Source organism: Cervus elaphus, chromosome 28, assembly GCF_910594005.1.
Source record: "Cervus elaphus chromosome 28, mCerEla1.1, whole genome shotgun sequence".
NCBI classification, from domain to species: domain Eukaryota; kingdom Metazoa; phylum Chordata; class Mammalia; order Artiodactyla; family Cervidae; genus Cervus; species Cervus elaphus.
In genome coordinates this window covers 11,823,611-11,842,724 of record NC_057842.1, presented here as the reverse complement: position 1 = coordinate 11,842,724, position 19,114 = coordinate 11,823,611, and the positions used below count along the sequence as shown (strand labels likewise).

Below are 19,114 nucleotides of genomic sequence, written 5' to 3'. Positions count from 1 at the left end.
TTTCTAGAATGTGTAGGACTCCACTGTGCAGAAATGGTGGGCAACTGTGACAGAGAGAAGTGAGTCAACAAAGGCAGGTCTGAGCCCCACTTAGGTCACTGGCATTGGTGCAGGACAGTGGTCACCAGTGACTTGGAAAGAGACATTTCCACAGTATTCAGGAGTCCTAGTCATATCTGAATGGGTTACGGGGTGTGTGAGAAAGTGAAAGTGGTCAGTTACATTCTTCCCTTGAGCAGTTTGGGAGGAATAGGGACTGTCAAGGGAACATGTTTCTAGAACAAGGAAGAATTAAATACGTATTTGTAGATTAAGGGGACAGGATCCTGTGAAGAGGGTATCAAAAATGAGCAAAGGGGATCATGTGTGGATCAAGGTCTAAAAGGAGGTTGACAAGGAGAAGATTAAAAGCCCAAGTGAAGGGGTTAATCTTTGGAAACCGGAGGTTCCCCTTGGAAGAGGACAGCTGAAGCAGAAAAATTCCAAGGTGGAAAGCCCAAATTGCGATGGTTCAAATAAGAGAAATAATTGTTGACACAACATCTGGTCAATTCAGTCTCATAGTCAACCAACCAGATGGTAATTCTGCATGGCATGATCACACGTGTCCACATAAGTTAAAAGTTTCACTGAACCTGTGACTGCTCCCAAATTACAGAGCCAGTGTGACAGAAATTATTAAAGTCAATTATTTGAATATATTGCTTTTTCATTTAAAATGATAAAAACTTTAACCTGATCTGGAAAATGTATTTTAGGAAATGTAAGTGCTAATTAAACCAAGACATGGACAAGGTCTTACCAGACTGGTGTGAGTCACATAAAATAACACGAGAAGCTTTATGACTTCCATGCTTATTTTTGATTAGCCTTTATGGTTAAGTTGAAAGAACTGAAGTGATACTAAATTAATGACTTATTGGTTGGCACAATTATTTTTCTTGAATCGACATAGATTTCAAAGTTATCACTGAAATCATAATTGCATCTTCCTATCTGACTCTGTGTCTGAGAATGAGGATTAGACTATCCACAGCTATTTCATGAAACAGGAAGTTCTGTCAATCAAAAAAAATCTAAAGCTATTCTCAAGCACTAGTATAACAAAACATCATATATTACTACAATCAGTGCTCGGGTTAACTCATAAATTTAAAGTCATGCTTAAATTTGGGTTTATAGCCATTGTAAAAGCAGTACATTTACCACCACTAAAGATTAATAGCTAATTAATCTTCATAGCATTTTTATGGGGCAAATAAGATTAAAGATGACTCAAGGATGTGCCTCCATGCCTTCTTTCCTTTGTATATTCTGGAAACCTGCAGTGCACATTCCACAGATACCTATATATTTCCCACAACCAAGCAAAGTCTCTTTGCTTGGTCTCTTTGCTGTTGTCCCTTATAAGATTTGATTCATGGGATAAAAAGACAGGTAAAGTAAAAAATGTAATATATAATCCAACCATACAAGTACATTTAATTAATGACTGTCAAAGTGGCCCAAGTAATTACCAAGATAGGACACCTTAATTTTATTACCGTATCATAATATCTGCATTACTATGACTCCTAAGTAGTAGATTTAACTGGTACTTCACTATTCTCAAGATAAGTGGCATAAGGATATTTGAGATAATTTACATGTAATTAGCTATAATTAAAAAGAAGATAAACTCTAGAGATCTTCTGTACAACATTATACCTCTAGTCAGCAATGGCATATCATTCACTTAAACATTCATTAATACAGTAGATGGGTCCCTGGTGGCTCAGATGGTAAAGAATCCACCTGCAACGCAGGAGACCTGGGTTCAGTCCCTGGGTGGAGAAGATCCCCTGGAGAAGGGAATGGCAACCCACTCCAGCATTCTTGCCTGGAGAATTCCACAGAGGAGCCTGGTGGGCTACAGTCCATGGGGTTGCAAAGAGTTGGACATGACTGAGTGATTAACACACACTTTCACTTCTTTCAAGATGGTAGATATGGTAAATGATGTGTCCAAAATAAAATAAAACAAAATAAACTAGATATGAATGTTGTAGAATCTATATGTGCTTGCCAGACTCCTCTGTCCTTGGGATTCTCCAGGCAAGAATACTGGAGTGGGTTGTCATGCCCTCCTCCATGGAAAGGTTGCCCTTCCCAACCCAGGTAGAATCTATATACATTTGATCAATTACTGACACTTTTTAATTTTACCCCCAACTATTTAATTATATAAAATAAAATAAAATTCAATTATATAATTATATAAAATCTGAAGGAGGAAAATCCTTACTTAAATTGATGATAATATTAAATGTTTCTGTTAAATGGACATACTAAGCTGATAATATTTCATATTATATTTTAGAAGTGCTGGAAGAGGTCATTGACAAGATTTGCCCACCAGATGACCTGTGAGCTGGTCCCGGGCAACCAGAGGGACCACCAGAGGCAACCTTCTCCCCTGTCTTTGGAATGTACTTTTCTGCCTGCTGTTTCCATGGTAGGAGTTCTTTCAAGGGTGCAGCCTTGAGAGAGTAATGTGTAGCTGAGACCATCTGGACAGTGTACATGACTGACCCCCATGAAGGCTCTACATAAACTGTGATTCTGGCCGGTGGCTATAGAGATCTACTGCTCTTGTGGCATGCAAGAAAAGTCTCACATGTAAGTTGCCTTGCTCAGGAAACCTGCCGACTGCCCATCTGGGTTGCTCTGCCCCTTTCTGCAGTCTCCCATTGCCCCCTGTGTACAGAGACCAATTTCAGATTTCATCTGGGGAATTTCTGTGGTTGTGAACCAATAAGTAACCATCTCAACATAAACTGTTAATGGAATGTACTAATACCCCTTAACTTTCTAGAAAAAGATGAGAGGTTCTTATGATACAGAAGTAAATATTTCCATGCATTCTTAAAATCTGTATAATACTCTTAAAATTATTTTCTAATATATAAAATTTTCCTAAATTGCATTAAAAAGAATGAAATAACGCCATTTACAGTAACACAAATGGACCGACCAATTATCATATTAAGTGAAGTAAGTCAGAGAAAGAAAGACAAATACCATACAATATCACTTATATGTAGAATCTAAAATAGGACACAAATGAACTTATCTATGAAACAGAAAAATAGGCTCACAGACATACAGAACAGACTTGTGGTTGCAGAGGGGGAGAGGAAGTAGGGGAGGGATGTATTGGGCATTTGGGGTTAACAGATATAAACTATAATATATAGAATGGATAAGCAGTAAAGTCCTGCTAGGTAGCACAGGAAACTACATTTAATATCCTGTGATAACTCATAAAGGAAAACAATATGAAAAATAATTTATTAATATATATGTATTACTGAATCATTTTGTTTTATAGCAGAAACTAACTCAATATTGTAAATCAACTCTACTTCAATAAAAGAAATTATAAAAAATAAAATAAAATTTGGATAAGTTGTATGATTTTTAAAAATTTATTAATTGTGAACCTATCAGGTTTTTCCTTTGTCTTAAGAATGAATGATTTAATGACTCACTGCACATTTTTGGTATGCCAAGCTATAGTTAAGGAAATATAGCGACAGAAAAATTATAACAGAGAAGAACAAATATGACTCTATATTGGATCTGTTTCTTTAACTTTTGTTAAAGGTTCTAATGCTTTTGCTATAAGTTAATCTATTAAAAAAAAAATGTTGCCTGTAGCCCAAAATATACACGATAGCCCATTCTCATGATTCTAACCTTTAAAGGTAAAGTGCTTTTCCATTCATACAGAGATAAAAAGTTGCAGAACAGAGAATAACGTTTGTCTTGTTGAGGATTTATAGGAACACCGTGAAACCAGACCTGTGGATGCTGCGAGAACAAAGGATTCCAAAGCCAAGAAGTTTGCAACGACCAGCAACACTCCCTCCCCTTTCAGTAGAAAAGAAGCCTGAGCTCCACCTCAGGTAAGACGGTTCTTTGGGACATGAGTCCACCATCTTCCCTCACCTCATTGGCTTGCTGTGCCGTGAGCCGTATGAGCTTGGACTGGTTGGCAGAGTTATGTGCGGCTGTCAGTCAACCTCATGTAAACAGCTGGACAGCTTTTTACTGAGTCACGTTTCATTACATGGGAAACTTCCTATATAGAATGCCCCAAGTGAAATCCAAGGAATGCATAAATATTCATTTTCTATAGTTTAATGAAATGATGAAGTAATCCTCCTAAAATTTTCAGCAATGAGAAGCTTTAGTATCAGAGTTCTGAATGTAATTTTGAGATTTAGGATTTAACTGGTTTTGAGAACTTGGAGAGGTCCCAAAGAGTAATAAAAATTAAACATGGTGGGAAAGCTGGCTCTTATGAGGGAAGGAATGAAAATACTGAAAATCAACCTGTGTGTGGTGCTTAAGGAGGCATAGCTTTTACGAGAGGAGCTGAGTCCGGCAGCCTTTGCTCAAATGAGAGAACACAGCCCAGTTTCCTCTCAGGTCAAGGCAAGAACAAAGTACAGCTTTCTTTGCATTGTGTATCTTTCCAGCAGGCTCTGGGAAGACAAGATTACACCTGCATCCTTCACCAGTGCAATCCCAGAGCTTAAGGAAGTGCTCAGTCCACAGTAAACTAGTAAATGTTAAATGAAAGGATGAGCTCTGGACTCGACTGGATTCATTTCAGTAACTTATTGAATGCTCCCTCTTATTCAACCCTTATCAGAAAAGAAAATTTCAGGAACCCCTAAAATACCTTTTACAGCAAGCTACAACTTTTATTTATAATTTTTACAAGGTTTGAGTTAAAACACAGAACTTCCTAACAAAAAATTCTAATGCCACTGAAGGAATTGGGTGATATCTGCATATCAAATGCAAATAGATGGGTAAAAAATGATGGAACATAATTATAAATATAGAGCAAGATCTCTAAAAACAAGCTTGGATTTCTACTCGAAAAATCAATCTTATGGATTTTTTTGGCTCAATAAACATTTACTGAATGAATGGACACATGAAGAATAAACAAGGAGGCAATGAATGAATAAGTGGTGGGTCTTAACTGGCCTCTTTAGTTAGAAAAACAGGGGAAACAACCTTCTGGTACATTGTAGTGTTATTTAATATAATACAGTAATAAAAGTCTGAGCGTAATGTGAAGGCTTGTGTAGAAAAGATATGCCCATAGAGTAAATCATTCAATAGTAGCAGAGACTGATGATGCTCTGCAATACACATAACAGTTTCCCCATATTTAGGAATATTTCCAAGGGAACTGTTAAGGCTTAAGATGCCAGAACAATTTAAAAAGAAAAAAACTGAAAATCTCCTTAAAAATTCTATACATTTTCTATGTATATAGTGTGGGGTTTCCTATTGCTGAGGATTATTATGTATCACAAGACACAAATGAGAAGAGCCCCCACCAGTTCATTTTCTCCATGCAAAGCTGTGACATTAAACAGACCTTTGCTTCCAGAACGCACCACCAGTTTAATGAAAGGGACAGAGACAACTCCTCTTCACTGGAGATGTATTTGTTTGTAACAAAAGCAAAGGGGACCATATCTGTCAATTATTCCAACTGTTTCTAGCTACACTATCCAAGTTCATAAAATCTTATTAATCTGTGCTGATTATTTTTTCACACATAGCCTCATTTTCCCCCCTTCTTGGGAACTGTTTTCAGTAGCAAAAGCCACCAACTCATAGATATCATCCTAAAATTAGAGAAGCTACAGACTTGAGACATAGGTGAACCCTCCCTTCCCCCTCTTTTTGCTAATGGGCCATAACACTCCAACACACTGAACTCAATAAGGCCTCAGAATCCTTCTCAATACATTATTCTGTACAGACACCAAACCTAAGAGATAAGGCTCTTAACCATCCTTGAATTCAATAATAAATCAGGAAATTCACTTTTTCTGTTACATTTTAAATTTATTTATTCAACTACTAAGACATTTTTATTTAAAAACATGCTTATATACAAACAACGAATGAAAGAATTATATTATACCAAATAAATAAGGTGCTCCATACCATACGCATGTTTTATGTAATTTTCTCTCAAAACTTCACCACTTTCCCTGATAATTACCAAAACACAATTTAAGCAGAGCATTTTCATCTGGAATATTGCTCTCAATGTGTATAGAAATCATTATTTCTTCTACATAATCAGAGATATGTAACTTGTAGATAAAAAAAAAAAATGCTAAGGGAATTTCCTCCAGAAAGATGATTCTAGAAAACTAGGTAGCAAGCCCCCAGTACTTATCATATCCTATCCTAAGGAATACTGAAGATGGACATGAGTTGAAAAGAAAACCAAATATAGAAAGTTGGTCAGATGTTCCTGAACCTGTCCGACCTTTTTGGGGACAACAATGTTTACTTGAAGGACCCTTGCAAGAGCTGCCTTTGGGTCCCCAGGTTAAGCCAGGCTAAAGGCACTAAATGTCCATTTGGTAGTGACCAACAGTTCATAAAATATCTCCCCTCCTAAACCTGGAAGATGCCAGAACAATGGAAAAAACAAGCTCAGGCATAGAAAAAGTCCCAATTTCCATGTGAATTAGCATCTGCCTTTTCACATGCTGATTCTGCAAGGCAGCTCATTTACAAATATATAAATAGCTGCAACTTTACTCCAGTCTCATTGAAAAACCAAGATGGCATCATGTGAGAGAAGCATCCCAGCATCTTTGGCTCACAGAGCAAAATGTAAGTGGAGATGAGCCAAGCTACTTGACACTTGCTGTCAGCTTAACCAGATCCCCTCCAGTTTCCTGCAGTGGAGGGACCAGAGTTCTCCTGTGCAGAGCTGGAGAATTAACTTACATTGATTGTCCAGCAGTTGCACAGTGATTCAGAGCCCAAAATCAAAAAATAAATTTCAAGTCATACATAGTACTTATTACCACACATACTCAAAAGAGAGTGGCACTGTCTAAATGTGGCAACAAGTTTTCCAATGTAGCTGCTTAAAATTGTCACTCCTATACTTTGGCCACCTGGCCAGAATTAGAGGGGTTTAAATCATCAGAAGGTGAGAGAGAACATGCATTTTAATTTTTGGAAAAGGATTTATTGCCTTTCTTAAATTCATTAATTAAATTTATGTTTAAGAAACATCTAAAGCAATATATATGAAATATATGAGACACAAACTGACTCTTCTTTCCTGCATATGAACACCCAGACAGGGAGCTGTCAAGCCCTGAGGGTTTAATGCGTGTGTGTGAAGGCACTTTCAGGCTTAAGACACCCATGATAGCACAGGTCTGTAGAGTGACATCTGCTGAATTTCTCCAGCAGACAATCACCGTTACATTCCCTGATATCAAATTACCCTCTCTCTTAGCCCTCTGATTTCTTACCAATTAATGAGCAGTTTACTTTTAAGGAACCATATCATTAAACTAAAAGTATCTAAAGGATCACAAAATAGAAAGTTTAAAAGAAAATTTTCTCAAGGAGTTAGGAACCTGGTTTACATGATACATCTGAGGATGGGCAACAAGATAATTAATGCTATTTCTCTTTGAGAATTTCAAAGCTGAGATTCTCAACAACTCTACCCGGTAACTCAAATATTAGATACCCATCAGGAAGTGGAAACATCCATGTGTGTTTTCACACAAAAACATCTGTGTTGCATATTAAACCAAGCAGAATTTTATGCTTTATTCATTGCAGTGTAGTCATACACTGGAATGTTCATCTTGGACTCAAAGGCTGAATATCAGAACCATGTATGTTCTGTCTGCCTTCTTGATGACTCAGGCTTTCTGATTTACTCTGGATCCATCTGCCAGTTACCTATAGTCAACCATATGGTGAATTCTTGCCTTGTATAATTGCTGACCAATTGGCAATATTTAAAGGGAAAGTGATTCTTTTTAATCTCATTTATCAGAAGAAAAAGTGTAATAAAGATAACTAACAATAAAAAAAGCCTGAGGTAAATCCATTTTGAAATAAGTATCAAGATCAAAACAAAAAAAAGAAAAAGTTTTTTTTATCCTACTGTTTATACAGTATATACAATGAATACGGGCTAAATTCTTTTAATTTATCATAGAGCTTATCTCTATGCATGAAGCATGTGGAAATAAATATAATAAATATCAGTCTTTGTCTCTAAGTCTACATTGGTCTTATGTTTCAAATTCACATTTTAAAATCTAATTTTGGTTAGTCTATTTAAACATAAATAATACTTTTTCAAAAATAGATTTAATTACTATTTTATAATAATCATGCCTCTATCTATACATGTAAATTAACACCACAGAACAAGATCAGTTTGCAAAGATTATTAAAAACCACAGTATAAAAACATCACGTTTACTGCCGCATTCAAGTGATTGTGATACTGTCAAGATAATTTTTTTTAAACAAGTAATTTGGAATCTCTTTAGAGAGTAGTTTATGTAATATTAAAAAACATTAAGAAAAATTATTGTTTTACTTACATGGTGTCTCTAATAAGAAGTGAACTTCCCAGTTTGAAACAGGTTTTATCACCTTCACAAAACATATGTCTCAGAGAAAAGCGCTCTCCTAGGTCAAAACCTGTGAAGTGTGACAAATGATTTAATCCAGCAGTTTTATTAAATATAGTAAACTCACAGAGATACTGATTTTTAAATAGGATTCTTTTGTAGTCATTATCTGCAGATTGATTATTTCAGGTTAAATCATAAATTTCTTGATTTCCATTTCCTCTCTTTAGGATATAGGAGGACAAAATATATTTCCAAAGATTCAAGTATTAATTTTCTTTGATCTAGGAATGATTCTAAATAAATAATCAGAGTAGCTTATTGTACCAGCTCTGATAGCTAAAGACAGAAAACTAGTTAAATAAAAAGCACTATACCCATCCAATTGAAATCTAAGCAGCCTTTTTAAAAATATCATGCTTTAGAAAAATATATGTTCATGTGGGGAAATGCATGGATTTCAGATGCAGTTTATGGATTATGATTACGTGTGCATGAGTCAGGGTGGAGGGAGGTGGAGAGAGAAAATGGAGGAGGAAAGGGAAAAAAGAAAGAGAAAGAAGGGTAGGTACGTTCCAAAATGAGTGCCATCGCCATATTGGGGTATTGAGATCTTCTTTTTCATACATTTTCTTTTCTTTATTTCACATTTTCTACAATAGATACAACTTTTATAATTTCAAATAACATTTGTTCTCCAAGAGGTTGAATTGTTGGTCATCAGGTTAAACAATGTAGAATTCTGCTCTCAGAAATTTTTGTATATCATCTGCCTGCTTTGCTTTTAATTTATTGATATTGGTCTTATCATCTTAAATTACAATGTCAAGGAGTCATCTACAGTACACAACATGTTTGGTTATAATTTTACACAAAAATGCTTCCTTGTGAAAGATTATCATGCTTACCTGAAACTTCAAGTTTATCTCTGTTGTCTTGTGTAAACTGGTGTCCCTCTGTTCTCAGTATAGGACATTGTTTTTCTATTAAAAAAAATATATTGAGAATTTTCAGTACATTGTCTATTGTTTTTCTTTGAATAAATGTGAATCATTTAATATAATCAGAAATGTAAGATAAAATGGAAAGAAATTAAACCTTTTATTAAATTTTTTTTAATGAGGATAAGAGTATTACCCATTTCATTGTGTGTTCATGAGAATTACATGTGATTATATACGTGAAGTGTCTGGAATACAGACAATGCTTGTTAGTCTTAGCTATTGTTAGAATTTTATTGCTCTAATATTCTAATTGCTACAATATACTTGACAGTAGGAAATTAGCTAGCTTTAATATTGTTAAATTTTCATATTCAAAGTATATTCTAATATTAGAACAAGTGAACTACTACTATTTTAACACAACTTCTATTCAGGTTTTGGTATTAGTGATATTAAACTTTACAGCAGAAGGAGATGGCAATGGACTAAACGCGTCCCTCCCCAAATTCCTATGCTGAGGTCTTAATCCCCAGGGTGATGGTATTTGGAGGTGGGGCCTCTAGGACGTGATTAAGTTTGATGAGGTCATAGGGGTGCAGCCCTCATGATGGGATTCATATCCTTTACAAAAACTGGAGAAATAGGAGTTTTTTATCTCCACCTTGTGAGGAAATAAGGAAGAGGGCTCTCACAAGAACTTAGCCAGGTTGGCACATTGATCCCAGTCTTAGTCTCCAGAACTGTGTTAAATAAATGTCTGTAGGTTAAGCTCCAAACCCTATGGTATTTTTGTTAGAGCAGCCTGAAATAAGTTATTAAAATAAAACTAAAAAGCAAAAGCAGACTTCTGCCATAATAAAGTGGTCTATAATGAAAAATAAATGTGATAAAAATCATTGCTGCTGCTGCTAAGTCGCTTCAGTCGTGTCAGACTCTGTGCGACCCCATAGACAGCAGCCCACCAGTCTCCCCCGTCCCTGGGATTCTCCAGGCAAGAACACTGGAGTGGGTTGCCATTTCCTCCTCCAATGCATGAAAGTGAAAAGTGAAAGTGAAGTCGCTCAGTCATGTCCAACTCTTCGCGACCCCATGGACTATAGCCTACCAGGCTCCTCCATCCATGGGATTTTCCAGGCAAGAGACCTGAAGTGGGTTGCCATTGCTTTCTCCAAAAAATCACTGAGAAAATACTAATTATGTGTTGAGGCAATTAATGATGTTCAAAGAAACGATCAAGTTTGCTTCCACTCACAGTGGATTTACATATCCCGATATACTAATATAATAATATACATGTATACACTAATTTCTTATTATCTGGGGTATATTTAAACTTAATTCAGACTACGGTGACTGCAAAAGTGACTATAAAGTGACTATAAAGAAAGCTGATTGCCAAAGAATTGATACTTTTGAGCTGTGGTGTTGGAGCAAACTCTTGAACTGCAAGTTGATCAAACCAGTCAATCCTAAAGGAAATCATTCCTGAATATTCATTGGAAGGACTGACACTGAAGCTGAAAATCCAATACTTTGGCCACCTGACCCGAAGAACTGACTCATTGGAAAAGACCCTGATGCTAGGAAAGATTGAGGGCAGGAGAAGACAGGGACGACAGAGGATGAGATGGTTGGATGGCATCACGACTCAATGGACATGAGTTTGAGTAAACTCCGGGAGTTTGTGATGGACAGGGAGGCCTGGTGTGCTGCAGTCCTTGGTCCATGAGATCGCAAAGAGTTGGACACGACTGAGTGTCTGAGCTGACAGTGACTGCAGCCACAATATTAAAAGATGCTTGCTCCTTGGAAGAAAAGCTATGAGAAACCTAGACAGTTTAGTAAAAAGCAGAGACATCACTTTGTTGACAGATGTCTATATAGTCAAAGCTATGGTTTTTCCAGTAGTCATGTATGGATGTGAGAGTTGGACTGTAAAGAAGGGTTAGCACTGAAGAATTGATGCTTTTAAACTGTGGTGCTAGAGAAGACTCTTGAGAGTCCCTTGGGCAGCAAGGAGATCAAATCAGTCAGCTCTAAAGGAAATCAACCCTGAATATTCATTAGGGCTGATGCTGAAGCTGAAGCTCCAGTACTTTGATCATATGATGTGAAGGGCAAACTCACTGGAAAAGACACTGATGCTGGGAAAGATTGAAGGCAGGAGGAGAAGGGGACGATGGAGGATGAGACGGTTGGATGGCAGCATCAACACAATGAACATGAGTCTGAGCAAACTCTGGGAGATAGTGAAGGAAAGAAATGCTTGGTGTGCTGCAGTTCAAATCAGACATGACTTAGTGACTGAACAACAAGATTCTAGGAAATTAATATCCATTTCAGGTGTGATTGCAGCCAGTTTTTATAATATGCCAACTGTACAACTAGACAATTCTTAACCTAAATTGATGAAATATTTCGCCATCTTATAATTACAACCTTATTTTTCCAAAAATTCATGTTTTCTGAAATTCATGTTTGGGTTTAATAACCTCAAAGTTTTTATGACACAGAGATGAACTGCTGAAAGTCAAACTGTGTCCTGCTCTTATGGAAAGTGGAAACTACTGATTCTCCCGGTCAGCTGCTCAGCCTCTCAGTCCCTCACTTAACAAATGCATCGTAGACTTCAAGGGTGGTGACACAGCCTCAGAAGAATAAATCAAGTTATAAATAGTGCTACCACTTAATCAGAGGTATAAGATGTGACACACACAATTAAAACATATAGCACTGAATAACTTTAAAGAATATTTAGCTACTTTGGAAACTCCTGTCTCAGAGATCTTAACATGATTTCAAGTCCTACATAATAACAAAACTGGATATTTTGTAAATGCTGCCCATTTTTTTAAAGAAAATTGAAGTCATATCCATTTTTATCTGAGTTCATCATCATTTTTATAAAAACCAAATATCCCATCAAGATCTCTGCACTGAAAACTAGATGGTGTTGCAGAGAGAAATTAAAGTCCTAAATAACTTAATGGATTAACCAAGTATTTAGACTGAAAGACTCAATATTGTTATGTCAATTCTCAATTTTATCTCTAGGTGTAGTTCAGTACCAATTAAAATCCCAGCAGGTTGTGTGTGTATTCCTATGTGAGTGTGTGTGTGAAAACTGACAAGCTGATTCTCAAATTTAAGTGGAGCTCCAGAAAAACTAGAATAGCTAAAACAAAACTGTAGAACAAGAAGCCAGAGGATCTACAATATTGTACACCAGGGATTTTTATAATGTAGTTCTGGTACACATATAAACAAATCAGTAGAACAGAGTCCAAACACAGACCTGTGCACATATGGTCTCCTGATTTACCACAAAAGGGCCAGTGCAGTTCCAATGAGAAAGGGATGGTCTTTTCAATCAATGATTCTGGATCAATGGGACATCAATGTAGAACAAAACTGAACCCTTACCTCACACCATGCACAGAAATTAACTAGAGATTATCTTAGACATAAATGTGAAAGGTAAAACAATAAAGGACTACAGAAATATGTAAAATCTTAATGAACTGAGGGTAGAAAATATTCATTGATAGGGACACAGAAAGCACAAAAGGTTGATAAATTGGCCTTCATTGAAATCTTAATAATCAAAAGACAATGTTAAAAGAGTGAAAAGGCTATCCAGGGACTATTACAATATGTATTTCCAACAAAGGATCATATCCAGAATATCCAAAGAATTTTCACAACTTGATTAGGAAAAGTTTGAAAACCCCATGATAATAATATGAAAAAAAAATCAACTAAGCAGTTGACAAAAGAGAATATTTGTATTGCCAACCTGCACATGAAAAGGTGCTCAACGCCTTTAGTAATCAGGGAAATGCAAAGCAAAATCACAGTGAGGCACCACTAAATGGCTAAAAAGTAAAGAACAGCACAAGTGCTCATGAGGATGTGGAGCAGGAAAGATGCCCTATGTTGCTGCTCATGGGAGTGGAAATCAGTACAACCACTTAAGAAAATTGGTAGCATTTCTTAAAGCTAAATAGTCATGAACTCTATGACCTGGAACATCAATAACTCAAGAAAAAGGAGTACAGAAATAGTGTAAAAGGCTCTTTTAGAAGGGATATTTCTCACAGCATTACTCATAAACACCTAAAACTGGAAACAACTAAATGTTCATTGACAAGAATAAATAAACAAATCATGGTATATACAGTGAAAAAGTGTAGCAATAAAAAAGAATGAACCATTGCTATATGCAATGACCTGGATGAATTTCATAGATATAAGTGGAAAAAAATACCATTCTCCAAAGAATACAAACTTCAGAATTCCATTTATAGGAAGTTCAAGAGATTGCATGACTTATCTATATCAGAGTACTGGTTACCTTGGTAGGGTGTCAGCTGGGATGGGATCCAGGAAAGTCTTCTGGGGTTCTGGAAAGTTCTATAATTGGATCTGAGTGACAGTTTCACAGATGTGTAAATACATTATGCAAAAGTTCACTGCACTGTGAACCTATATTTTGTGGACCTTTGTGTGAGTAATACCTCAACAAAGTGAGGAAAACAGCTTGTCTTTGAGAAAGCACTGTAAGCTAAAAGTAATTTTTATAAAACACAACACCAAAATTGTGATCAAATTTTTTACAGTGACTTTGAATGACTATATGACTGTTGTAAATGAGGTTAACTTTAAATTCTTCACAGTGTATACAGGGAGACTCCAACAGATGATTGGCAAGCACATATCCAGACTATGGAAGGAACTTCCTACTATGATGCATTGGTAATGACTGGAAGGTATGTTAGCTTATTGCCAAGTTGGAAACAGTATATATCTTACTTAAATTCTTCTGCAGACTTAATGAATATATGATGATGCCAAGATAATACATCTGTCACTTTGAAGTAAATAAAATTGAACATTTCCAGTAATATTTATGAAAATGCTTTTCACTAAAGTCTTCAGTTTATAAAAATCAAATACAGCTTTATATCTCTAGTATATGTGCTCTGTTATGAAAAGCTGAACCAAAAAAATGAAAACTAAACGTTAAATTTAAGTGAAGTAAGTCAGTTCAGTTCAGTTCAGTCGCTCAGTCACGTCTGACTCTTTGCGACCCCGTGAATCGCAGCACACCAGGCCTTCCTGTCCATCACAAACTCCCGGAGTCCACCCAACCCATGCCCATCGAGTCGGTGATGCCATCCAACCATCTCATCCTCTGTCGTCCCCTTCTCCTCCTGCCCCCAATCCCTCCCAGCATCAGGGTCTTTTCCAGTGAGTCAACTCTTCACATGAGGTGGCCAAAGTATTGGAGTTTCAGCTTCAGCATCAGTCCTTCCAATGAACACCCAGGACTGATCTCTATTAGGATGGACTGGTTGGATCTCCTTGCAGTCCAAGGGACTCTCAAGAATCTTCTCCAACACCACAGTTCAAAAGTATCAGTTCTTCGGCACTCAGCTTTCTTCACAGTCCAACTCTCACATCCATACAGGACCACTAGAAAAACCATAGCCTTGACCAGACGGACCTTTGTTGGCAAAGTAATGTCTCTGCTTTTTAATATGCTATCTAGGTTGGTCATAACTTTCCTTCCAAGGACTAAGCGTCTTTTAATTTCATGGCTGCAGTCACCATCAGCAGTGATTTTGGAGCCCAAAAAATAAAGTTCTGACACTGTTTCCACTGTCTCCCCATCTATTTCCCATGAGGTGATGGGACCAGATGCCATGATCTTAGTTTTCTGAATGTTAAGTTTTTTTTTTTTTTGAATGTTAAGTTTTAAGCCAACTTTTTCACTCTCATCTTTCACTTTCATCAAGAGGCTTCACTTTCAGTCAGACAAAGCCAAATATCATGATATCACTTTATATGTAGAATTTAAAAATATGATACAAATGAGCATATTTACAAAACAGAATTGACCCACAAATATAGAAAACAGACTTCTACAGTTACCAACAGTGAAAGTTGGGGAGAGATAAATTAGAAGTTTGGGATTAATATATACACACTACTATATATAAAATGGATAAACATCAAGGACCTACTATATAGCACAGGGAACTATACCCAGTATCTTATAATAACCTATAACAGAAAAGAATCTGAAAAAGAAATACGACTTTTCTGTACACCTGAAACTAACACAATATTGTAAGTCAACTATATTTCTGTTGAAAATAAAACAACTAAATGCTAATTCCTTGGGTATAAGACTCATGGTACAATAAGCTGAATGCATGGGTCTCATGGTTCATTGCATATAATGGCAATACAATAGAAGTGGATATAAAAAGTTGGATATGTTAATTTCTTTAAGCAATGACACATTTTAATATAAATTAAATCATACTTTTGGGGTAAATGTGCATGTATCTTGAAGAACTACTGATAAGACCCAAATATCCAAGCATCCTGTCAGGTAGACAGGAGAATTTAGGCAGGGGTAGTGTTTCAAAGGAGAAGGCAATGGCACCCCACTCCAGTACTCTTGCCTGGAAAATCCCATGGACGGAGGAGCCCGGTAGGCTACAGTCCATGGGGTCGCAAAGAGTTGGACACGACTGAGCGACTTCACTTTCACTTTTCACTTTCATGCATTAGAAGGAAATGGCAACCAACTCCAGTGTTCTTGCCTGGAGAATCCCAGGGACGGCGGAGACTGGTGGGCGCTGTCTATGGGGTCTCACAGAGTCTGACACGACTGAAGCGACTTAGCAGCAGCAGCATTTCTTCAAAGGCTCGTGGTAACCTTGCAAAAGTGATTACTAAAAATTCACCACAAAAGATGCACTACTTAGGGGTCCTTAATCAACAGACCTTTTCAAATGTTAGTGCAGAAGTCTTTGACAGATTTATCTTAAGACGCGGTTGGTGATTGTCAGACCCTGTTTCCGCCTGACTTAGCTTGCAGGACCCGGGCAGTTCATAGGGTTGTAAGCATACTGCAAGGGGGTAAAGCACCAGACAGGAAGGCTAGGTCGAATTTGGGAAAGATTATCTGATTTCATTGAGATTACCTACAAAAATTACATATATTTTAAAAAGATTTTTATCCTTCTCTTCCTCTAAAAATTAGAAACCTGAGGGCCCGAGAGCAAGTCGTGTAAGAGAAGTTATGTGACTTGCCCCCAGATCACACAGTGACTTGATGGCAGTGACGAAACAAAACTCATTTCCCATATCCTTGCTTTTTCCTCTGTACTGTACATGCCTCTCAAAATCACATTCCAAACAAACTGAGTACCTATGATATTCTTCTCATTATTTAGTAGAAAGGTATTTTGTCCTCGCTCTCAGTTTGAAACATGTGCTTGAAAAATATCACTTGTTCCCTTAATCTCTAAATCCTTCTCCTTGTTCTCACCTGCTGACTTGGCCTCCTATTCAACTGGTAAGCGTTCTAGTCCAGAAACTAGATCACATGCCTTTCGAAACATATTTTGCCTATCATTGCTCTGGTCTTTCCACGCCCACTTATATGTAAAAGTCGTCAGTTTGGTATTCACGAAAGGCAGTTTGTATTCCTTTTTTCTCCTCTCAAATAGCACAGGGATGGAAGGGATTACATGGGAGCAATGCGTGCGATGCGAGAAGGGAGGAAGGCATTAGCTGCCTCCTGACGAACTGCAACATGTCTCTCTCGTCTGTTTTGACTGCTTCATTTTTTCTATTTCTTCATATCCTCAGGAGTACACATACTGTGTTATGGAATTGTGTATGTTAGTTGCTTAGTCGTGTCCGACTCTTTGCAACCCCATAGACCGCAGCCCACCAGGCGCCTCTGTCCATGGGATTCTCCAGGCAAGAACACAGGAGTGGGTTGCCACCTCCTTCTCCAAAGGGAACTATGGAAAGAAAGAAAGTGAAGTTGCTCAGTTGTGTCCAACTCTTCGTGACCCCATGGACTGTAGCCTACCAGGTTCCTCCATCCATGGAATTTTCCAGGCAAGAGTACTGGAGTGGGTTGCCATTTCCTTCTCCAGTATTATGGAATTATTACCTCTATAATCACAGTTAAGTCTGTCCAGTTTCACAGGCGTTCTGTTTATCACTCTTCTTTTTTAACTGAGGTATAGTTGATGTACAGTGTTATATGTTTCAAGTGTGCAACATAGTTGTATAATTTTTAAAGCTTACACTCCATTTATAGTTATTATAAAATATTGGCTATATTCCAAGCACCAATGCTTATACTTGTAGCATATTTTATTCATAATAGTTTGTACCTTTTAACCTCCTACCCCTATGTTACCCCCTCTCCCCGCTGGTAACCGTAGTTTGTTCTCTACATCTGTGGGTCCGTTTCTTTTTTGTTACATTCATTAGTTCATTTTGCTTTTTAGATTCCATCTTTCCCCGTCTGACTTATGGGCTTCCCAGGTGGCGCAGTGGTAAAGAATCTGCCTGCCAATGCAGGAGATGCAGGTTTGATCCCTGGGTCAGGAAGATTCTCCAGAGCAGGAAATGGAAACTGGCTCCAGTATTACTGCCTGGAGAATCCCACGGACAGAGGAGCCTGGCAGGCTACAGTCCATTTAGCATATCATTGAAGAATTTATCATTTAGCATATCATTTAGCATAATACCCTCCAAGTCCACACATATTGTTGCTAATGGCAAAATTTCATTCTTTTTTATGGCTGAGTGTTCCATTGTGTGTGTGTGTGTGCCTGCTTTATCTTTCATTCTTTATCCATTGATGGACACTTAGGTTACTTCCAAATCTTGGCTACTGTAAACCATGCTGCTATGAATATTGAGGGGCATGTATCTTTTCAAATTAGTGGGGTTTTTTCACATATATACCCAGGTGTGGAATTGTGTCATGTGTTTTTGAGGAACCTCCACACAGTTTTCCACAACAACCGCAACAAATTACATTCCCACCAACAGCGTACAAAGGCTCCCTTTTCCCCACACCCTTGCCAACATTCGTCACGTGTGGTCTCTTTGGGGGCAGCCATTCCGACAGGCGTCACTCTTGTTTTCTAACATGTATTGAGGAAAGTTGTTCTCTTTACCTTTACTGACAAAACTCATGATGCAACATTTGTCTCAGGATTACAGTTGAGGAGATGAACAGAAGTTTACCACAAATGTAGAACTAGCTTGTAGTTTTTTCATAAATGAATCAAAATAAGAACTTTCAGGTGCTTTGCATTTTTTTAAGGCTGACAGACTTCCTATTGACAGAGGCCTTTCCTTTGATTGTTACTAGTTGTCCTTAGGACCCCTGTACACTATACTTTGCTAATACCTATGATAAAGGATTATGGAGTATTCTAGGTTGGGAGAGAAACAATGGTTAACAAAAAGAGGTAAAGAATATCAGACCAGAACATAACCAAAGAAATATGGAAGAGTGACCAAACAAGAAAAAAACCACAATACAACTATTTTAACAAAGAGGTAACAAAGGGGTCACAGAACCTTCACTGTTTATTTTTTGTCCAGAGCTGTTCCTCCAAAGGAGAATACTTGGTTAGAAGCTATAATCTTTATTTAAAAATTCTGAAGCTTTATTTAATAACTGTGGTTAGGAGCCATAATCTTTATTTGATAACTGTGAAGCTTTCCAGCACTTTAAAAATTTAGGAGTTACAAAGTACATTTATCAGCAGTAGGACTTGTGCGTGTGCGTGTGTGTATGTGAAAGTCATTCAGTTGTGTCTGACTCTGCAAACCCACGGACTGTAGCCC

At 37.3% G+C, this 19,114-nt stretch overlaps 1 protein-coding gene across 1 annotated transcript in view; it reads right to left on the bottom strand.

Moving 5' to 3' along the window:
• Positions 1-19,114, bottom strand: part of COL19A1 (collagen type XIX alpha 1 chain) — a 417,920-nt gene that overhangs the window by 380,018 nt on the left and 18,788 nt on the right. Inside the window, exons 3-4 of the mRNA XM_043890428.1 lie at positions 9,398-9,472; positions 8,460-8,559 (exon numbers count right to left, since the gene is read on the bottom strand). Coding sequence (XP_043746363.1) covers positions 8,460-8,559; positions 9,398-9,472 — 175 coding nt within the window. The remainder of the gene's footprint in view (positions 1-8,459; positions 8,560-9,397; positions 9,473-19,114) is intronic.